The sequence below is a fragment of the Ailuropoda melanoleuca genome, chromosome 4 (genome assembly GCF_002007445.2).
Source record: "Ailuropoda melanoleuca isolate Jingjing chromosome 4, ASM200744v2, whole genome shotgun sequence".
Taxonomy (NCBI): domain Eukaryota; kingdom Metazoa; phylum Chordata; class Mammalia; order Carnivora; family Ursidae; genus Ailuropoda; species Ailuropoda melanoleuca.
Genome location: NC_048221.1, coordinates 74,747,299 through 74,771,677, shown reverse-complemented (window position 1 = coordinate 74,771,677; position 24,379 = coordinate 74,747,299). Strand labels below are relative to the sequence as shown.

Genomic DNA, 24,379 nt, shown 5'->3' with positions numbered 1-24,379 from the left:
AGGTATTAGGAATATTGATAAAATTAAGTTTTTAAGTAAAACTACAGGTATAAAGTAAAACTGTAAGGTACAAATTTGGGAGTTACTATTAAAATGTGTAAGGAGAATATGTAATGTACAAAAACTGTACATGGGACAGAATATAAAAAGCCAATGAAATAAAACAAGAGGAATAAAGAAAGCAAACACAAAAATTCAACAAAGAGAAAAAATGGAAGATGTAAAATTAGAACAAAATAGAAAGTTATATAGTAGAAAAAAATCCACATATGCTGATCACTAGAAAAATGTTAAATTATTAAGGTCATCTGTAAAAAGGGGTTTTAAGAATGGATTAAAACACAAAATCCAGTTGATAAGTGGTTACAACAGATATGCCTAAAACACTGTGACATAAAGGTTGAAGGCACAAAGGTAGAAAAAATACACTAGAAAAATATTTATCAAATGAAAAGCTGGTATATCTATATTAATTTCAGATAAAACTGGTTTTAACCTAAAATATTATGAATATAGTACGATGCTATAAAGTGACAGAAGTTTCAACTCATCAGGTATACCACTCTAAGCTTATAATCCCCAAACAGGATTTAAATACACAAAGAAAAATTGACAGGGTACCGAGACAAGTTTTGCCATCCCGTGAAATATCAACAGAAATCCCTCAACTAGATAAATTAAAATTTAAATTGTTATTAAATATATAGAAGATTTTAGAAAAAATAGTAATATGCTGGATTGATGGGACAAATGTTAAACCTGTCAACAAATAAATAGAGAATATTGATTCTTCTGAAGCTCACACTGAATATTTACAAAACTCAACTATACTTAAGCCATAAAACAAGTATCAACATGCTTCAGGGGAAAAAATCAATACAGACCACATGTTCTATTATGCAATTAAATTAGAGGTCAATAACAAAGAGATAAAATTAAATATTTCTGGTAGTTCATAAATTTAAAAAGAGTACATCTCATTTATTTGTGTGCCAAAGAAAAAATCAAATGGAAAACTGGAAAATATTTAGAACTAAGCTATAATGAAAAACTTACTTATCAATATTTTTGGAATAGAGCTAAGGCAAAGATTATAGGGAAATTTATAGCCCAAGCATATATATTAGAAGGAAGAAAGACTGGTAAACTACTGAACTGGCAACAAATAAGAGGTTAAAAAAGAAAGAAATAAAAAAAAAAAACAGAGCAAACAAAAAATAGAGGAAAATAAGAGCAAAAATTGTGAAAAGAGAAAATAAAGGCATCAGCAAAAGCAAAAGTAAGTCTTTTGAAAGAATAAAATAGAGAAAATTCTGGCTATATTGGTCAACATAAAGAAAATGGACAGAAATAAGCAGTACAAGAAATTGTACACTACAACAAAAACTTATGATGTACTCTGTTGGCTAACTCAATATAATAAAAAAAATAAAAATTAAAAAAACTAAAGAACACTATGTAATTGATTGAATCCTAATTTTTGATTTACTGATATTTTTTCAAAAAAAATTTTAAAGAGAATACTAAAATATTGATAACGATATTAATACCAAAATCAGACAGACACTACCAAAAAAGAAAACTACCGTCCAATATGCATGATGAACATAGATATAAAACTCCTCAACAAAATATTAGCAAACAACATTTAACAATACATTGAAAGGATCATTCACCATGATCGAATGGGATTTATTACAGGGATTCATGGATGGTTCAATATTCACACACCAATGTGATATACCACATTAACAAAATGAAGGATAAAATCATATGATCATCTCAATAGATGCAGAGAAAGTATTTGACAAAATTTAACATCCAATCATGATAAAAATTCTCAACAAAATGGGATTAGAGGGAACATAACTCAGCATAATAAAGGCCATATTTGAAAAACCCACACTTAGCATCATTCTCAATAGTGAAAAGCTGAGAGCTTTTCTTCAAAGATCAGGAAAAAGACAAGGATGTCCATTCTCACTGCTTTAATTCAAGATTGTACTGGAAGTCTTAGCCACAGCATTCAGACCAACAAAAGATAGAAAGAAAGAAAGAACATCCAAATTGGTAAGGAAGAAGTAAAACTGTCACTATCTGAAGATGACATAATATATATAGAAAATTCTAAAACTATTTTAACTAATAAATAAATTCAGTAAATTTGGAGGACACAAAATTAATATGTAGAAATCTGTTGTGTTTCTATACACTACTAATGAAGTAGCAGAAAAAGAAGAAAATAATTCTATTCACAGTTGCACCAAAAAGAATAAAGAGGTGAAAGACCTATACACTGAAAAGTAAAACACTAATGACAGAAACTGAAGATGACACAAACAAATGAAAAGACATACCATGATCATGGATTAGAAAAATCAATGTTATTAAAATGTCCAAATCAATCTACAGATTCATTGCAATCCCTATCAAAATACCAATAGCATTTTTCACAAAACTAGAAAACATAATCTACAAATTTGTACAGAACCCCACAAAAGACTCCAAATAGCCAAAACAATCTTGAGAAAGAACAAAGCTGGAGGTACCACAATTAGGTTTCAAGATATATACAAAGCTATAATAATCAGAACAGTATGATCCTGGCATACAATAGACACATAAAACAATGGAACAGAATAGAGATCCCAGAAATAAACTCACACATGGTCAATTAATCTATGATAAAGGAGGAAAAGTATATAATGGGGGAAAAGACAGTCTCTCCAATAAATGGTGTTGGGAAAACTGGTTACCTACATGCAAAAGAATGAAGCTGGACTGCTTTCCAACATGATACACAAAAATAAACTCAAAACATATTAAAGACCAAAACATATGAGACCCAAAACCATAAAACTCCTAGATGAAAGCATAGGCAGTAATCTGTTTGACATCAGCCTTAGCAACATTTTTCTAAGTAAGTCTACTCAGACAAGAAAAACAAAGGCAAAAAGAATGTACCGGGACTATGTCAAAATAAAAAGCTTTTGTGCAGCAAAGAAAGCCATCAAAAAATGAAAAAATCAAAAATCAAAAAATGAAAAGGCACTGTACTGAATGGGAGAATATATTTGTAAATGATATATTCAATAAGAGGATAATATCCAAAATAGATTTTTTAAAAAACTTCTACAACTCAACACCAAAGAAACAAATAATCCAGTTAAAAAATGCACAAGGAGCTGAATAGACCTTTTTCCAAAAAGACATACAGCAAATACATGAAAAGATGCTCAGCATCACTTATAATCATGCAAATCAAAACCACCATGAGGTATCACCTTATGCCTGTCAGAATGGCTAGTATCAAAAAGACAAGAGCTAACATGTGTTGGAAAAGATGTGGAGAAAAAGGAATCTTCTTGCACTGTTGCTAGGAATGTAAATTGGTTCAACCACTGTGGAAAACAGTATGGAGATTCCTCAAAAAAAAAAAAAAATACCATACCATCCCATATTTCTATTACCAGGCATTTTCCCAAAGAAATAAAAAGCACTAATTCAAAAAGATAGATGTATCCCTATGCTTATTTTAGCATTATTTACAATAGTGAATATATGGAAGCCACCCAAATATCCATCAATAGATGATGGATAAAGAAATGTGGTATATATGTGTAATGGAGTATGAATCAGCCATAAAAAAGAATGAGATCCTGCCACGTGTGAGGATATGGATGGATCTAGAGGGTATTATACTAAGTGAAATAGGTCAGACAGAGAAAGAAAAATACCCTTTGATTTCACTCATGTGTGGAATCTAGAAAGCAAAACAAATGAACAAACAAAAAATTTTAACAGACCCACAAATACAGAGAACAAACTGACGGCTAACAGAGGGGAGGGGTGGGAGAATGGCAAAAATGGGTGAAGGTGAGTGGGAGACACAGGCTTCCAGTTATGGAATAAATAAGTCCTAAGGATGAAAGATACAAAAAAGGGAATATAGTCAATGGTATTGGGGTAATATTGTACGGTAAAAAATGGTAGCTACAACTATGGTGAGCATAGCATAACATAGAGTTGTTGAATTACGTTGTGCACCTGAAACTAATGTAACGTTGTGTGTCAACTGTACTTCAATAAAAATAAATGGACAGAAATAAAATTGTTTTTAAAATTTTCTGAGAAAATCCTAAAACTCTTTATGACAATAAATTTTAAAACAAATGAAATAGCAAATTTCCAAAAAAAAATTATAACAAAAAGTTTACGAAAAAATATGAAGTCCAAATAGTCCAATAACAATTTTTGAAAAGTGAATTCTTATCTTTAAATACACACACACACACACACACAATAAAACCAGGCTTAGATGGTCTTACAGACAAGTAAAGCCATACTTTGAAGGAAGAGATTATTCCAATCTGTAACGGTTTTTCCTAAGAACAAAATAACAGAGATCATTTCCCAGCTCAGTCTATGAGACAAATACATCCTTGGTACCAAACCACATAGGGACAACGTAAGTTAGAAATTACATTGCTCACCAAAAATTACTCATTACTAAATTATAGATACTTAAGCATAGATGCCAAAATCCTAAATGAAACATTGGGAAATCAAATCAATGTATAAAATGACAATTACTCATAACCAAGTTTGTCATTCCTAAAAATATGAGTAGTTCAAGTATAAAATTATCAGCATAACTCAACAAATTAATAGGCTTGGAGTGGAAAGAAATGCAGAAAAAGGCATTCAACAATAATGATCTCCATTAATACTAAGAAAGAAATTCTTAGAAAACTTTTCTAAGATCCTTAACCTGATATCTATCCTGGTATGCACCAAAAACCTATAACAAAAAAATCATGTGGGTAGTGAAAAATAAGAAAATATTTTCTTTAAAAGTAGGAACATGACAAGAATGCTCACCATAAACTTCTAATCATCATTGCCCTTAGTATCCTAACCAGAGAAGAAAAAGAAGAAAAAATAAATAAGAGAGGTGGATAGGAAAAGGAACAAAGAATGAAGAAAGGAGAAGAAAGAGGAGGGAAGGAGAGAGAGAAAGAAGAACAGGGAGGTAGGAAGGACTTAAAGAAGAAGAAATAGACTCATATATACATATTACATATATAATATGAATATTATGTATATGTGATTGTTTAGATGTGAATGATATTCTATATAGGAATGTAGTAAGGCATTAGGTATAAGATACAAATTATAAGATAAATATTCCAAAATCAACTGCATTTTGACCATGTGATAACCAACATAAAGTGTCATTTTAAATATTGATATTATTTATAATAGCAAAAAATGTAAACTTTGTCTAGAAATAAATTTAAGATATTCAGACTTTGATGAAGAAAGTATCAAACTTTATTGAAAGACATCAATGAAGACCCTAGAAAGATGGTGATATACCACAATTGGGAATAGGAAGACTTAGTATCTTCAAGGTGATATTTTTCTCAAAAATAATCTACACAATAAATGTAATTTCAAACAAAACTCTATCAGAGTTTTTTTCAAGAAGTTTAACAAGCTGATTCTAAGATTCGTATGGAATAACCAAAGTCCAAAACAGGCAAGATACTACATAAGAAATAAGATAAAGGTATTTTCTTACAATATATCATATATCAAGACTTACTAAGACTTAAATTTCAAGTAATTAAGTATAGAATTGGTGCCAGATAAAATGGACAATGGATGGTAAAAGAGTTTAAACACAAACCCATGCAAAATAGTTACTGAGATAAGAGAAAAACAGTTTTTACAGATGAGGGGGAAAGGGTCTATTCAATAAATGGTTCTGGGACAATTGTTTACTCATCTGATAAAAATCCTAAGTCATTGGATAACACTGAAACTGTCAAACAGATTAAAGACTTAAATGTGCAGGGGAAAACTATAAAATTATAGGGAAAAAAAGAATATTTTCCTGACCTTGGGATAAAGATAGATCACATGAGAATGAAGACATAAATTATAGCATATTTATACAATGGAGTATCATACAGTAATGTAAATTAATTAACTACAGCTACCTATAACATAATAAATAATAATAAATGGGTAATTCTTTAAAATATCAAGTTAGAGCAAAACAGGATCATAGGGGGAGGGAGGGAAAAATGAAACAAGATGAAATCAAAAAGGGAGACAAATTGTGAGAGACTATTAATCACAGGAAAAAACTGAGGGTTGCCGGAAGGAGTGGCACGTGATATAATGAGCACTGGGTGTTACATAAGACTGATGAATCACTGAACTCGACCTCTGAAACTAATAATATACTATATGTTAATTAACTGATTTTAAATTTCAAAAATATAGAAAAAGGAAAAGAAAAAAATATCAAGTTAGTCTAAGAGCAAGTAACAAAAGACTAAAGACTCATGAGATTTGTATAAAATCAGAAAACAAGCAAAATCATGCAATATATTGTTTGGAGATGCATACTTTGGTGATAAAATTTTTAAAAATTTAAAACACAAAATTCACATTAGTGGTCACTTCTAGGCATGGGAACATCAGAGGAAATTGGAAGGAGCAACTAAGTAGATGCAGTGACATTGGTTATGTCCCATTTCTTCAGGCCACAGCTATTTAATTATTTTGCTTAATAAGTTACATTTATTTTATTTATGTGCTGTAAGTTGTGAACACGATGTAGTTTTAAAATCAAAATCTCAATTTTAAAAAGATTTGTGCTCATGATAGAAGGTTTAAGTTAATTACAATTGGAGTTCTACAAGTCTAAGTGGCAATTTGTGGCACAGGGGTATGGGTGGGAGTTTCAACTGGTAATGAGTTTTGGAGGGTTTTGTCACTGGAGTGAGTCAAGCATAGGTAGGTAAATCCCTTTAAATTTTTGTGACTATTTTAGAGTAAACTTAAGCATTAGTTGGCTGATTGCATTAAATCCCTTCCATATGAAAGACTATTATTCTGTGGATCAACAGTTGAGTGAAATAATTTAACTATTCATGTTAGCCAAAAGTGGAACCACAGAGAGTCCATATAAATACTGCCCTGATCTTCCAGTTCTGCAATCAGAATGAGTCAGTTGCTCCCAGAGGAAGCTAGGAAACAGTTTCATCCTAAAAGTCACTTGCTTCTCTTTTCCCCTTAAAGATAATTTAATCCTTTCTTTTTGAAAAAAAAATTATTTATTTGACAGAGAGAGACAGACAGCGAGAGAGGGAACACAAGCAGGGGGAGTGGGAGAGGGAGAAGCAGGCTCCCCCCACTGAGCAAGGAGCCCGATGCGGGGCTTGATCCCAGGACCCTGGGATCATGACCTGAGCCGGAGGCAGATGCTTAATGACTGAGCCACCCAGGCGCCCCTAACCCTTTCATTGTAAATCTTTATTCCTTGGTGAGGTAGGGGTAAGGAGGGAGGAGAGGGAAAAATATATACATGTTTAGTATTTTCACCTAACTCAACTTTAGGCAACTAATTACTTAAAGATAGTGCTGAAACTAATTTTAACAAGTAATAAATTGTAGTCAGTATCTTAGAAAATATTCTGCCCTTTGATCTTCATAGATTCTGGAGTCGGAAGTAGAAGGCCACTTTCCTGAAAGTGCTACCAAATGTTTCCAGATCCCACACCCTCAAGAAGATTGATAGTGCCAATCAAAGTGCCAGGACTGTCACCTAAAGGGTCCATTTAAAATTGACTTAAACGCATCGATTAAATAAATTCATTTGTGCCAAGGTCCCAAAGGCAAGGGCAATCTCTGAGCCTGAAAATGAGAGAAACCGGAAAGGATCCACAACAGAGGGTGGAGTGTCCACTAAATCCACAGTGAAAATACAGCCCATTCGTCAAATCACTCAGATAAGTCAATTATCTCTGTGGACACCCTCTCAGCGGTGCCTTCCACCTGTGGTTATCTGCCCAAAACTCACTAGCCCACCTATCTGTCTTCTAAGCAACATCATTTTTGGTTATTAATTGCAGCAAGAAGTTCCAGTTTTATACTAAGTGGGCTGGAGGAAGGTATTGATGCCAAGACTAGAAATAAGTCTCCACCCTTCACTGAGTAACACTCTTATTGATGTTTCACATTGTAGATCATGTCTTTTTTTGGGGGAAGTCAATCATACCACTTTCTTGAAGAGAGAATAATGATCAGCAGGGACGCTTCTACAGTATAATTAAAGTAAACTATTCCAGACATGCATCAAGGTTCTATTTCCTGTCTTCCTTGGGTCAGGGTGGAAGAAATCCAATAGAGAGGGATAAGGGAGTAGCTTATCTTGCCCGGGAAATCACTACTGACACACAGGAATTTTGCTATTTGTCTGGAAGTGACCAAAAAAAAAAAAAAAAAAAAAAGCAGCAGCAGCCCTGGTGGGTCACATGACCCTGGCAGATCGCTTCTCATAAGGGCGCTGTGTGGAGCTTCTGAAATCTGCAGAGATTTTTCTCTGCAGATGCAGGAAGAAAGCAGGTGGATGGATGAATAAGTATGGCCTTGCTCCTAGTCGCTTTGCTGGCATTCCTGAGCTTAGGCTTCGGATGTCATCATCGGATCTGTCACTGCTCTCAAAGGGTTTTCCTCTGCCAAGAGAGCAAGGTGACAGAGATCCCCTCCGACCTCCCCAAGAATGCCGTTGAACTGTGAGTATCAGAGACAGCGGGAACAACGGTGGGGCTGGCATTTGTGTGTTGTATGCTATTACTATTTTCATATTAGGCTGATAACTGTTGGGTTAAACTATTTCTGCCCTGACCAAACGCTTGAGTAAAACAGACTCCCCCAGCCTAACACCCCTGCTTGCAGCTCTCCCAGGATCTTAAGAGTTTGTCTCAGCAGCTGCCGAGAAAGGGCAGTGCGGAAAGCTCAATGCAAAGGCAAAAAGAAGACGTTTGAGTCTTTTCAAGACATTTGCTCTTGGGTTCCAAACTGTCTTTGGTGGAACCAGAAGAGTAAAACTAAGAAAAACTAGATACTTTGAAGACCTGGGATTGGAGGCAGAGAGATAGTCGTGATCTAAGTGGCATTTACAACATATCTCCTAAAGACACTGAATTTCAAGAAGGGACAAGTCACTGCCGCTCTGGAGGCACCAGCAAATAATTCCTGACCTGAGGTTCTGCTTCCTGGGGAAACAGGGAGTTGGAGGAGAGGGGAAAGGGTGTGAAGAATGGGAGAAAGAAAAAGGGAGGCAGAGCGTACAGGAAAAATATAGCATCATCTCTCATACAGCTGGGAAAATGTGATTCACAACTCCAGAATTTCTCTGAACTATTTTAATAGGAAGTCGATAGACTCTGAGAGTTGGACAAGATCTTACACATCATTTCACTCTATCTCTTCATTTTACAAATGAGGAATCTGGGGTCCGGAGAGTCAAGAGATCTGTCCAGTCTCTGACAACGAGTCAAGGCACAGCCAAAACGAGAAATCGGGCCTTTGGACTCACAGTCTACTGTTCTTTCCCCCAAACCCTACTCTGCCTGTCTAGTTTCTACTTCCCCTCAGTATGAGCAAGTTGTGAGGCTCAGAAGTTGTAGACACACTCAGTCTATTTACTCCAAGAATTTTAAAAAGAAGCCACTATTCTGGAAGCCTGTTTCGCTCTTGGTCCCATAAAGCTAAGGATGACTCTTATTTGACTGCAGAGTATGGTCATCTTTTCAGTTCACAATCACCAAAGCTACACTCAAATATAGTGGTGCTTTCAGACTGTCACTCAGGGACAAATGGTCGCACACCTGGTTAGTTGCGCTTGCCACTTTTTGCCTGGACTTCTCAAGTCCTCAGTTCCTATCCAGAGGCTGCTGCAGTGGCAGAGAAAAGAACTAGTCAGCTCTGCGTTTTGGCTACGCTGCTTCCAATGAGACAACTATTCCTGATGATGGGGAAGAACGTGCCTGTGCACAGTCTGGTTTATTAGGTCATTACAAACACAGGGAAGGCCGGTGTACCTGAGCTCACTTGCTCCTAAGCAACTTCGAATAATTGCTTAACCCCTTCCGAACCTCAGGTTCCTTGCTTCTAAAGTAGTTTTAACACAACTAGTTCGGTTGGATTGTTCTTAACACTGAAGGATATAGCTCCCTCACAAACATAGCCATTTCTACCTCTCCACTTCTTCCACTGTTTCTGGATGAGCCAAGCAGTGCCAACCAACTGCTAGGGCAGACAACCCCTGACAAGGTTTAATTTGAGGGTGATTCTCATCCATCCCAAACTCCCTTCTGCACTAGGCCACCTACTTTCTGACAACTCTTTACCAGAAGGTTTTTTTTTTTTTCATTCTGCATAGAAAACATGAAGAAGGAAAGAAGGGAGGAAAGAAAAAGAAGAAAATCCATTCCCAAACCCCAAACCTCGGGGAGTATGTATGGTGTGGGAGGAGCAGGAGTATGATTTTTTAAAAATAATTCATACTAAGATACAAATGACTAAAACATGTCTCTGCCCAAGAGCACTTTGTAACTGAGAGATTGTGGGAGAGCATGTTTGTCGCTCTTGACAAAGGCTAGCTCTGGGTGAACCCCTTCCTTAGGTATATATGCTGGAGGACAAAGTTGCAGAAAACTAAGAAGGGGAAAGAAAGTATTTGCCTGTTACTGGCATCCCCCTCAACCCTCCCAGGAGTGAGTATAGTTGCTTGAGAGTTTTGAGGACTAAAGTTTTCCCAGATATCTAATCTTGAGAAGATTCTTTTCTCTGCATGCTCATTAACAGGGTGTGAATTGGGCCAGTCTAGAGTTCAGCTTTACACTCTTCTGGGCAAGGTGTATAGAGGAAAAGAAGATATATGCTGCTTTAGTTGTTACATATATAAAAATTATTCGAGGATATTTTTGAGGTTAGCTTGTTCATCATCGAAAAGCAGATAAAATGCCAAATGAACTAGAACTCAGATGTTGAGTTAGAATGCAAAAACAATTATTTCTATTTGTTTTTGTTTTTCAAAAGGATTAGATTGGGTTTATCTGGAACACAGGCAGAGGAAAGATGAAATGGTTTGTTCAACTACGTATTTCTAACTTACCTTGCAGTCTTCTGCATTTGGGTGTGGTCTTTAATGATGATCAAACCAGGTGGAAGTGGATGGAATAGCCGGGCTTCAGCAAGGGCAACTGCTTAATCCCGCAACACACCACAGCTTCGTTGTTAGCCAGATTCACTCGGGGGAAAACAACTGCTACATCTTACCATGTGCAATTTATCCTATCATTCCATCTACCTTGCGGCACTTTCATTTTATATATATGCCAGCTCTCACGAGAGATTTCTAATTCCCAACCATCTGCCCATGTTAATAGTAACACCAAAGCAACAGGAAAGCACCACCAACAGGCAGGTACATTCCATTTACCGAAGGGCCCATACCACTTGCCTAAAGCTCTACACAAAATAGTTGATTAAAATTTCACAAGAGAACTGTAAGTTTGCTATTGTTGCTCAATTTTTCACATGAGGCAAACCAAAGAGCCCAACAGTTCAATAACTTGGATGCTGTCAGCCCTGTGGCTCCCGTATGGCAGAGCTGGAATCCAAACTCGAGCCTGTGTTCCTACCTCTTCTCTAGGCTGTGTATAATGAAAGCCTCTTGACTCCTTTCATTTGTTCCTCTTCAAACAAAGATGTCCCTTCGAATTTGCCCAGAGGTCAGCAGTTTTTCGGTTAAGAGCCAGTAATAAAGACTTTCGGCTTTATGGGCCATGAGTCTCTGCTGTGACTACTCAACTGGCAGAGTTGCAGGAAAGCTGCCACGGACGAAACATAAACGAATAAGCATGGCTTATTCCAACAACATCTTATTTTTGCCACTGAAATTTGAATTTTATATAATGGTCGCATGTCACAAAATATTCTTCTTTGATTTTTTTTTCCATCGCGTAAAAGGTGAAAAATAGTCTTAGCTTATGAGCCACAGAAAAACAGAGGGCAGGCCCACTTGGACCCACAGGCTATTGATTACCCACTCCTGACTTCGACTATAGCTAAAAATGGCTACATCTTACTGGCTGGAGTGGGGTTGAGTCAGCCAGAAACAACATGGCACCGTGAAGAAAGTACTGAACTAGGTGAGCTGGGGCAGGAATGGAGGGAATTCTAAGGCAATACTCACAGGCAGGCCTTTTTACTCTTTTTTGACAAGTCAGAGATGGTATAGTATCATCTTTAGAATCCAAGAGACTGAAGTTCGAACCCAGGCTATGACACTCTTTCTTTGCTCTACCACATGGGCTCTTGGCTGTATAATGGAAACTATAATGTGAGGCTTTCTCAAAGAGTTGCTGTGAGTCCTACATGGGACAATGAATATTTAACACCTAGGGCAATGCCTCTCAGGTGGCGGTGGCAATGGTTGTTGTTGCTGTGATCATCTGTCAAACACTAGGAAGAAAACACCACAGAGGGCGTTCACGATGGCCAAATGAATCAATAGGTATGAGAATACTTGCAACAATTTTAACTCTGAGATAGTTTATAATCTCCTACTTACTTAAGAACAGTCTCCTCTTCCTCCCAGTGGCTGGATCACTTACTCTCTGTGCACTTATTTTCTGAGTAAGAAAATGTGATTTTTTTAGGCTTTCAATATTTGCCGAGAACTCAGGGAAGTTCCGTTCTGACCATAGTCAAAGGAATTTTGATTTCTGACCTACCCTAGAAACTCAGTTTCAATTGGAGGCAGTCAGTGAATCTAGAAAGGACACTTTGATCTTGCTTTATTCTTCCTGGACTTAAAATTTCTAAGGAGAATGTGAACACCCATTCAAAATCTGAAATTTTAGCTCTAAGTGACAGCCCAGGTACAGCCATGTTTTTCTTCAGCAGGGTCAGATGACCACAGTACTGGAGGAGAAAAGGGCCCACTGGTGGTCCCTGTTGACTCAGGGAGATCTGTATTGAGATTTTATGACACATTGCCTGTGTTGACCCCTCTATTCATATCAAGTTCCTGTATCTCATTGCAATCTCAAATGACCCATCCTTATAATATCTACTTATTTTTTGTTTTGTTTTGTTTTAGTTTCTCCCCTTGCCTTCTATTTCTTGTTTTGCTGCTTTGGTATAGATCATTCACCTTATTCCAGAATCACAGATTATTGTTCAGCTAGGAGCTACTTTAGTCTTTCCTTAATTCTGAGGGATGTATCAGCACTGTGTGCCAAAAGAGAAGACTTTTCCTGTGCCAATAAAGTTCTGTGATCTTCAAAAGGGAAATGCAGCTTTAGGTGTTTGCAAATAAATTTAATTGTGCATTTTTTTTCTCTGAAAGTATATTCTGGGATTAATATTCTGCAGAACACATTCTAAGAAAGGTAATCCAAAGGCTGGTCTATCCAATGCCAGCCACCAGAATGAATCCCTTGTCAAGTCTGAACTGCAGCCTGCACCTCCTGACTCCCAATTCAGTGTTCAGTATCAGCTGGAGGCAATCTGTGGCTGGGTTTTCAGTGCTTTGTGCCTGAGAAGCTGCTGTTTAAGAATTTAGTGTGCTCTCATACGGAAGATGGCTGTGAAGACTATAGCCATGTGGAAACTAGGTGTTACTTATACTGAGGTGAAGAAAGGAAAGGTAAAACAATGGATTATGAGACAAGTAAAGCACTCCTGACTTTTGGATTTGTTGAGTATGAATGGCTCACTTTCTTGATTGTCCATATCCAATCAGTTTTATAAACTCCCTTCATATTGCTACTACCAGTAATTCTTTTTTTTTTAATTCTTTTTTTAATTTTATTTATTTGAGAGAAAGAGAGAGAGAGAGAGTGCACATGCAAGTGGGGGAAGGAACAGAGGGAGGGGAAGGAGAGAATCTCAAGCAGATTCCCCACTGAGTATGGGGCCCAACAGGGGGTTTGATCTCACAACCCAGAGATCATGACCTGAGCAGAAACCAAGAGTCAGAAGCTCAAATGACTGAGCCACCGAGGTACCCCATCAGTAATTTTTTTCTTTATTGCCATCATCTGTTTGGGCCCTGAACATCTAAAGCAGGATTGTATAATTATGTCCTACTTTATCTCCTTTCAATCAACTTATCTCTCTCTTCTCCAAACCAGCCTGTACACTGTCAGTGAATTTTTCTCCATAAAATACCATTGCCACTAAGTTATGATTCCCCCAATCAAAATCACCCAATGGCTCATTTTTCTGACTGCCTCTCACTGCTCTCCAATAGGAGCCATCTACTCTGCAAGGCTGATGAAGACTCGCTCTTAAGCTCAATTTGTGCATTTCATGTTATGCCTCCTGTTTATACTATCCTCAGTTTCTTCTTTCTTGCCTCTTGAAATCCAGCCTACTTATCATCTTGCAAAGGTTGCCTCCTTGATGAAGTCTTCCCTGACCACTTCATCTTTATTTAATCTAAATGCTAGTACAGTTCATTTCACACTTAATCAGACTTTGTCCTTATTTTTTTCATGTGTGTCCTATTTCCTCCACTATAGCAAAAATTTCTTTTGTATTCTTTATTGTGCCTCGTTCAATGCAATGTATGTTCTGGGCCCTCAATTACATGTAGAATAAATGATACAATAAATCAGGGGGAATTACATCTGTTTATTTGCTCCATTCCTCAGTACTAAGGAAAAGATTCTTATAAAAGATGATTATTGCTCTCCCTGTGGTGAACTACTATAGGATTTCATAGTTTTCTTATTTTCCTTGCCTTTTTTATGTGTTTGTTTTAAGAAAATGCCTGTATGTCATTCTAGAATCAATTAATTTATTCAGAAAGATACAAAGATCAGAAACAAAGTCTCCTAAGTTAAAAAGTTTAACACTCTGTATTCTAAGCACATCATCCAATTCTCCTGACATAAGTAATAATACTTGCCTCTCTATACCTAACAAGAATATTGAAAAGATAAATGACATTGCCTAAACAAAATCACTTTAAGCCAGGCAGAAATGTTCAAAGAAATATAATTTTTTGCCAATTAAGGTCATATTCCAAACCCTGAACGTGAGGTTTCCTGTGTTCCCCAGATGTGCTTTGATTACTGTAGCTCTATCTGGATATCAAAACCAAATATCCCACTGTGAAGATTGCCCCCAGTGCCCATATCCGGAGACTCCTACTGTCTTGTTTAGATATTTCTTTGAAAGAAACAAACAGCACAGCTCCCATTATATGCATACATAATCCTTTCTCTCGAAACAAAATCTTGCACCTACTTTAGTGAGAAATGGTATATGTTTGTCCAACATTTGGAATTTAATTAGGCTGGGGGTAAGGTAGGTTTATATTCCCTGTGGAGGAATCAGAAAAATGACCAAAGGGAGAGCTATATAATGCAGTACCTTGAAAGGGAAAAAGTCGAAATTACATCACAGGGAAAGAATCCTTTAAAATACAAGATGAACTCTACCCTGAGAATTGGCTGAGAGCTATAATTTACAGAGTCATTATCAGCGATTGAAGAGTAGGGGTTTGAGACAGCAAAATTCCACTAGCTTGCTGATGATAAAATTCCTTGTTTACCCTAAAGGTGAGAGCTGTCCTTCCTCACCCAAGTCCTCTACCAAAGAAGCCTAAGCTTCAGAAGCAAGACATGTTGGCAATAAATAGGAAATTCATTTAACTTTTGATTATCCTTCCCCAAAGCCACTGATTGGGTTATCTAGTCACTATGGTTAATTGGACTATACTTTTTTTTTTTAAGCTGTTAGATTTAGACTCTCCAATTTAGCTTTATTAAGACTAGACTCTAGCTTATATGTTCCACAAGGTCAGCTAGGAAAGAGAGTAATTATTTTTAATTGCTTAGGATCTGATTATAATGAGATCTGGATGTTTGTTCTTAATCTGACCTCCTCCTGAAATATCTCAGAGCATGTTTTGTGTCTTCGATCTGAGCATGCCATTACCTTGTTCTTTCATACGGAATATGCCAAATGATCTGAAAAACTTCAAGTGATGTGCAAAAAAAAAAAAAAAAAAAAGAATAAAGTAACCAAACCCTTGCCATAGCCTTGAACTCAATGATATTTTTAGTCTTAGGAGTAGCTTGGGTCCACTCTTTCATCCCTTCTCCCAGACCTTTTCAGCAAGAGCTAACACTGAGCCATCACAGAATGCTATGTCAGAAATAGTGGAAAATAAACAGTATAAGCCAATTTTTGTATCCCCCTAATGCCAAGCTTGATGAAAACCTCTAAAAAACAGGAACCCAAAAAGCTCACCTAAGTTTAAGTGACACAGAGAGATCAATTAATAAAAGGCGTCAGAACAAAAATTCACCAGTACATTGGTGGAAACTTGAAGTAAAAAATGCCAAAGTTTCATTCAATTCTAAAATGCTTTGATGGGACAAACATCTTCAGGCACCAAACTTCCCAAAGCCAGTAAGCTCTTTCTAGGTCTCAGAGCCCAGAAGATATATAATTCCTCAACTCCTGTGATTTCAGTTGTGGGATTTTGGGGGGTAGGGGTTGAGCAGGGTTCCTTTAGGCTCAGTAGACAGTTTTGTTTTGAAACGCAGCCCGGGAAACCTCACACAGATATCCCTCTCTCTTGTTATTTTCAATTTGGCAAGGGGTTTTAAGCAAAGATTTGTGGGAGATCCCATCTCCAGCAATGACTGTAACTCAATAAACGAGGGCTGATGGGAGGTCACGGAACATTTCATCCACAGTCCTCCCAGAATAAGAAGGGCATGAAAAAGAAAGTCCCCCTCATAAGGAACGGCCACAGTCTGGAGCACTAGATTTTTCAGGAGTGGCTCCAGTTTAAAATATTCTGTCCCTGGGGCACCTGGTTGGCTCAGTCGTTAAGCGTTTACCTTCGGCTGAGGGCGTGATCCCGGAATCCTGGGATCGAGTCCCACATCAGGCTACTCCGCTGGGAGCCTGCTTCTTCCTCTCCCACTCCCCCTGCTTGTGTTCCCTCTCTCGCTGGCTGTCTCTCTGTCAAATAAATAAATAAAATCTTTAAAATAAAATAAATAAAATAAAATATTCTGTCCCTTCTGATAAAGTCTACTAAATTTTGGTTCAGATGATGGATCACATCCCTGGAAGACAGGCTTGCCTCTACTCAAGTGTTCCTTACCATCTCACAGTACAGCTTCTGAACTGGTTTCTGTGCCTTCCATCGTCTGCCCTCCCAGATCCTTGCTCTGAGCTCTTGCTCTCATTTAATTCCCCTGTGGGCTCTATTACCCAGAGTCAGGACAAAAGTCCAAGTCTTAAGTCGGACATTAAGGTCTTCCATATTTTGGCCTCAGATTACCTCTCTGGTCCTCTCTCTCATCTTCCATCCCCTTAACTCTTTGCTTCATACACTACTTTCTATTCCCAGATAGGTCTTCTATTTCTCTATCCAAATACTATTATCTTCTCTAACCTCAAGTAGGTTACTTCAGTATTATTCAGTTTTTGAGTCCAAAGTAAAGATGCTCATTTTTCATGAAGTTTTCTTTCAATAGCAAATATTTGATTATATTTGTACAAGGCATTATACTAGGCTCTCAGGAAAAAAGGAATCAACAATCAACAGGAAAGACATGGTGCCTGTTCTCATGGAATTGTTCGAAGAGAAGAACATCAAAGAAATAATGACAATACTGTTTTTCCTCACTTTGACTCACAGACATCAAAATCCCCATTGGGAACCCAGATTAGTCATTGTCATATTTGATCATTTGACAATTAATTGCAAGTTGCAATCTGAAATCATAGATTGTGTGAACTGGAAGAAACGGGTGCCCAGTAAAAGCCAATGAGAAGATGCTTGCATGCTTCATGCTAGAGGCAAGTGGGTGAGAAGCTGGGCATCTGCCCGTCCCATCTAGATTTGCCCTTCTGACCACCTAGCGTTGATATCAGGAGTTAGGCAGGGCCACTTCTGCAACAGCCGAGGTCAGAAAGGTCAGAAAATCCTTGCTTTATGTTTCAAGGAGAACGCAGACCTCAAATAAAAGAGAGTGACAAAACAACACCAGCAAATTTATGGTAAGGTTTAACTAACTGATGTCCAAATATTTAAATGTGGGACTAGAAGTTTTCAAATTGTGCAAATACAAGGGACCAGGTCCTTTGAATTGAGACAGAAGAGAATAATATAGAAAGTGGAAAACAGCACCAAAAGGGAAAACGTAGTCTGCACTGGTTTTTTTGCCAACTTTATAATTTTCCCCAAAGTGGCTGTGTTCATGAATACTATTATGTGGATACTAGGAGAGAGTAGATTAAAGGAGTATATGAATCAACAGACTGTGTATGCCAGCTTTTCCCCGGAGAAGCTGAGTGTCATCTCTGAAATCTGGTAATCACATAGACTTAGTCTCAACAAAGCCCAGATGCCGCTTCTGAAAATGACACAACTTAAAAATTTCAACTTTGGCAAAAGGGGGAAGCTAAGAAGGAATTCTTCAGCGCTCCTGAACTTGTAAGCAGTTTTCTTTTTGTGTAAATTTCAAGCCGTTTTGCATGCCTATGTTAGCTTTAGAATTGAAAAACAAATTGAATGAAAAAGAATGATCACGCCATCATCAGGTAACACCTGAGCAAGTATCAAGAGTCAGTCCAAACCCTTTCCACTGCCATACACCCACCAAAGCTGATCTCTGGTCAAGGCAGGAACAACAGAAACCTTCATTTAATTGGTGTTTGTTTTTTGAGCAAGCTGTGTAGAATTTCCTTAAGTAAATATATTGGGGGTGGGGGAGAGGCCACGGACAATGCAACAAGAAACATCTTTTTAATTTAGAAAACAAACTGAAAAAGGCAATGAAAGCACCTATGACAATATGGTGAACAGCAAAGAGGTCATCTGAAATCCTACATACAGTAGCAAAATTGCTTATCAGGACCCTGATTGTGAAAAGCTGTTGAGCTCCTTCCATAAGAACATACAGTCTTGGAATGGCATCTGATTCCTCCAAACAAATACTAAAGACGAGAGAAAAAAGAACAAACAGTTTTGAGAGTCAGATAGGAAACTTACAAAGTAGCTCTGGGAGCAGAGCCCTCCAGTAAGATGCCAGGGGAAGAGCAAAACAACAAAGGAAGCAGGAAGGAGGGAAGGAGTACAAAGAAGGTGGGGAGGGAAGAAGGGAGGAAAGGAGGGGAGAAGAAAGGAAGGGAAAGAAACAAACAAATGGCTGAGCTATTTAAGTTGGGAAATCACTGAGTCAGTATCTAAATCTCACCTCTTGGGTTGGTCAAATTCCCTGGATAAGATTTTCCTGAGCTTCTACCCAAAGGGTGAAGCCCTATGCCAGCATTCTGGTAGCTGAGGAAAAGGGCTAGGGCCTCCGTCATCATCAGTATTCTCTGGTGTCCTCCAGTCCAGAAACTATCTATTCTACTCTCTTTAAAGAATAAACCTTTGCTCTTTTGCTCAGGTGGACTGCACTTGCCTGACTGCTCCAAGCGGGAAGTATAGCTCCCTCTTCATCTTTCTACCAATCCTCTTTATTTTAGCCACCTGAACCTATTTCCTCCCCACTCCCACTTCCAGGGACACCAATGTCTCCAGTTCCTGAGTGTTTTAGGGACTGTGCAGTGTGAATCACATCGGTTTAGGATTCCACTTTCTAGATTCTGCCAAGTCAGCACTTCTCAACCTTTAATGTGTAATAAGCAAATCAGAAAAATATATTGGGGAAAATTCAGATTCTGGTTCAGTAAGGTTGCGGTGGGGCCTGAAAGTCTACATTTCTCACCAGCTCTCAGGAGGCTTTGTGGCCTTATAAAAAGCCTTTTTAAAAAATGGCTGTCTTCTCAGTGGGATTTCAAGAGGTAAGAGATACTTACTTAGTTATTTGTTTATTATGCAATCTCTTCTCAGGAATCTCCACTCGTAACTCAACCCACTCAGTCTGGCTCTCTTCCCACAGGAACCACTGAAAATTTTCGTGTCATAGGTACCAATGAACTACTCTTTATTTTCTGTATGTTTTATACTGTGGTTATATTATTTTTCAAATAAATAAAAATCTGAATATAAGAGGAATGCCACACAATTCAGGTGCCAGATGTAATCAATGGTCACTCCCCTACCCACATGTTACATGCCTCTCAGGAACACTCCACACAGTTGCCCATCCTCTTGCTTGAAACAGTTTTCCCTTTGAACTTCCAGCTTCTGTGACACCACACTAGCCTTCCTCCTCCATCTCATGCCAGACCTGGGACTGTGCTGAGTTCTTTACTGCTACCCCGTCTTTAAATGCTGGAGTTCCCCAGACCTCATCTGGACATTCTTCTCTCATGCATCTGTACTCTCTGCAGGGATCCCATCCAGTCCATGGCTTTAAACATCACCTCACCTCCAATCGAAATATATATGCTGTACCTGGCCTCTTCATTAAGCACCAAGCAAGTAATATCCAGCTGAAACCTTGACATCTTTGCTTGGATCTCTCTTACTGGCATCTCAAAACCAAACAAGTAGAAAATAGTACAATTAATCACCCTCCCCTAAACCTCTCAAAATCTCCTCTCACAGGCTTCATCATCTATAGAAATGCACATATCACCAACCCCCACAAATCCAATCCAACACCAAGTGCTGGAGATCTGACCCCTAAAATATAGCACAAATGTCTCCACTTCTTACCTTCCCTACTACCACTCTAGCTCAAACCACCATTGGCTCTTGCCTGGACTACTGCAATAGTCCCAACCTCTTCTGTCCCCTGGTTCCACTCGAAGCTACAATCCAGCCCTCACACAGCAGCTAGATAAAGTTTTAAAGAGTATGGCATATAATTACTTAGAATTGCACTTGGAATAAAATTTATTCAACCTGTGTTTCATGTTACCTCCTATGGCAGGCACCGTTCTAGGTACAAGAGATCCAATATTGAGTAAAACAAACAAAATCCCTTCTTTGTTGGAGCTTCTATGCTTTGCCATGGCTACAAGGCACTCCATGATCTGACCTCTACCTGTCATTTCTATAGGCATAATGCATATCATGTACCACTTGCCCATCATCACTGATCTTAGCAACCCTGGGCCCCTTTCTGCTCTTCCAATACACCAAGCTCTTTCCCACCTAAAGTCTTTTTTCACTTGCATTTTTGTTGTCTATAATGTCTTTTGTTCTCCCTTTTCTCATTGCCTTTCACCTTTCTAGTGTCTACCAAAATGCTACCTCCTTAGAGAGGTCTTCCTTGACCACTGTGCTATAGCAGCAATCCTCTAGCAGAGTACCCTTTTCTTTTTTAAGGTTACTTCAATTTGAGTGTTTTTACTTACCTATTTATTTTCACCCACTAGAAAGTAGAAGTAAAGTTTCATGATGGCAAGGATTCCAGCATGTAGAATAGTTCCTGGTAGAGAGCAGATGCTCAATACACACATGAATGAATCGGGGCACCTGGGTGGCTCAGTCAGTTAAGTGACTGACTCTTGATTTTGGCTCAGGTCATGATCTCAAGGTCCTGGGATGGAGCCCTATGTCTAGCTCCATGCTCAGCAGGGAGTCTGCTTGAGATTCTCTTTCTCCCTCTCCCTCTGCCTCTGCCCCTCCCTGCTCAAGCTTGCGCTTTCTCTAAAATAAATAAAACTTAAAAAAAATACATACATGAATGAATGAATGACAGTCCTTTCAAGCAAATAAAAACTAGAAGGAAACACCAAATTTAACAAACATCTAGGAAGTCCTACTACATCACCATGCTGTTTATTTCTCATAATATCTCAGCTAACAATCTTGTACTATAGCTATTACTGTTCCCATTTTTGGAAATAAAGAATATGTAATTGAAGAACTAACCCAAAGTTATTTAGCTTCGAAGTGTCAGAACTGAAATTAATATTCCTGATAAACCTAATTTAAAGATGCCTAGTCTTTGTACTAACCATGAAAAAAGACAAAGATGACCCCCTGTGCTCTGAACTTCTAAAGCAAAACAATCTAAACTCTTCATCTATGCTTAAATATTTACAATTCTGGAGTTATCCATAATGTAAAACTTACATATTATCTTATCTCTCAAATACAGTAAGCTCTCTGAGGGCCAGCATTCCACCCCTCTCCTGCAGCCACCCAGGGTTGGGTACTCAGTAACTACTCAATAGGGAGGACACACACAGACAGAAGATGAATGAACAAGGTCATGAATAAATAGAAGGAGGACTGAAAAGTAAATGTCAATGGCCATTTCCAGTGATAGATTGCAAAATAACCAGAAGTTGTCTAATAATGCTCAAGAGCCATTTGAGCAGTTCGTGTGTGACTGTGGGAGAGGTGACTGGCGGGGCTAACTCCACTCTCTGTTGCCCCTTACACATTTCCTATGAAGACAGTCCCTCAGAAATAATTAACTGTCAGCAGGTCGAGTAGCTCATCTCTTGTAGGCGTAAAGGCTGTGTGAAAATGGAGCGCTTGATGAAGGCTTGGAGAGCTCTCTAGATACTCCCTAAATTGTCTTCATGTAATGAGGATGAACCTTGCTGATGATGTTACAAAACTCTTTCCCTATTGAATGGTCTTGACACCTTTGTTGAAAATTAGCTGACCATAAATGTATGGATTTATTTCCAGACACTCAGTTCTGTTCCATTGATCTGTATGTTTATCCTCGTGTAAGTACCACACTGTCTTGCTCCGTATTGCTTTTTAGTTAGTTTTGATATCAGGAAGTATGAGTCCTCCAACTTTGTGCCCTTGCCAGATTGTTTGGTTTGCATTTCCATATGAACTTCAGAATCAACATGTCAATTTCCACAAAGCAATGAGCCATTTCTAAGGGATTGTACTGAACCTATAACTCAGTTTGAGGATTATTGCCGTCTTGATGTGAAGTCTTCTGATTCATAAACATGATGATTTTCCATTTATTTTGATCTTCTATAATTTCTTTCAATGATGTTTTATAGTTTCAGATTTACATTTTATACTTCTTTTATTAAATTTACTGTTTTTTTTCTTTTTGATACCTCAATTAATGAAATTGTTTTAATTTTATTTTCAGTTTGTTCATTACAAGTATATAAAAATACAACTGAATTTTATATATTGATCTTGTAACCTGTAACCTTACTGAACTCATTTGTTAGATCTAACAGGTTTCTAGTTGATTCTATAGGATTTTCTATATACAAGAACATGTCATCTGTGAGTGGGAATATTTTTCACTTCTTCCTTTCTACTCTGTATGTCTCTATTACTTTTTATTGCCTACTTGCCCCACCTACAATCTTCAATACAATTTGAAGTAGAGTAGCAAGAGTACACATCTTTGTCTTGCTCCCTATCCTGGGGAAAAGCATCTAGTTTTTTACCAATAAGTATGATATTAACTGTAGATTTTTCATCGATACCCTCTATTGTGTTGAGGAGGTTCCCTTCTATTCTTAGTTTGTTGAATTTTTTTTTTATCAAAAAAGGACGTTGGATTTTATCAAAACTTTTTATGTATCAGTTGAAGTGTATAATTTTTCTTATCCTATTGGTATTATGTACGACATTATAACACTGGGATATTAAACCAACTGTGCATCCTTGGGATAAGCCCTACTTAATCATCGTGTGTAATTCTTTTTACGTGGATTTGGTTTGCTAGTATGTTGTTCAGGATTTTTTACATCCGTATTCCTTCGAGATATTGGTCTGTAGTCCTCTTTTCTTGTGCTGTCTGGTGTTGACATGAAGGTAATACCTGACTCATAGCATGAGTTGGGAAATGCTCTCTTCAAATTTTTTAGATTTTGTGATTAATTGGTATTAATCCTACCTTAAATATTAAATATTTGGTAGAACTCAGTAGTGAAGCCATCTGGGTATGGAATATTCTTTGGGGTTCTTTTTTTTTTTTAATTACTAACTCAATCGCTTTACTTGATATAGATCTGTTTGGATTTTCTATTGAGTCAGTTTCAGGAGTTACATCTTTCTAACAAATTTCTCAATTATTCTAAGTTACCTAATTTGTTGATGTACACTTATTCATAGCGTTCTTTATTGTTACCATAAAGTCAATGGTAATGTCCCTTCCTTCATTTCTGATTGTAGTACTTGGAGTGCCTTCTCTATTTCTTGGTCATTCTAACTGAAATTTGCCCATTTTAAAAAAAAATCTTTTCAAAGAATCAGCTTTAGGTTTCATTTTTTTCTATTCTCCCTTTCATTAATTTCTGCTGTACTCTTTATTATTTTCTTGCTTCTCCCTTTAAGTTTAGGTTGCTCTTCTTTTTCTTATTGTCTCAAGGTGGAAGGTTATTGATTTAATGTCTTCTTTTAATATAGGCATTTACAGCTATAAATTTCCCTAGAAGCATTGCCTTAGCTACATTTCACAAGTTTTACTATGCTATGTCTTGATTTTCATTCATCTCAAAGTATTTTCTGTTTACCTTTTTACTTATGGTACTTTGGTTATTTAGTAATACATTCTTCAATTTTGGCATATTTGTGAGTTCCCTTTTTTTTTCCTGCTACTAATTTCATATTTCATTCCACTGTGGTTGGACA

General features: G+C 37.4%; 1 protein-coding gene across 1 annotated transcript in view; it reads left to right on the top strand.

The window, feature by feature from the left end:
- Positions 1-8,372: 8,372 nt before the first annotated feature.
- The window catches only part of LOC100477680 (follicle-stimulating hormone receptor), a 155,642-nt gene continuing 139,635 nt past the window's right edge, over positions 8,373-24,379 (top strand). Inside the window, exon 1 of the mRNA XM_002928295.4 lies at positions 8,373-8,591. Coding sequence (XP_002928341.1) covers positions 8,440-8,591 — 152 coding nt within the window. The 5' untranslated portion in view covers positions 8,373-8,439. The remainder of the gene's footprint in view (positions 8,592-24,379) is intronic.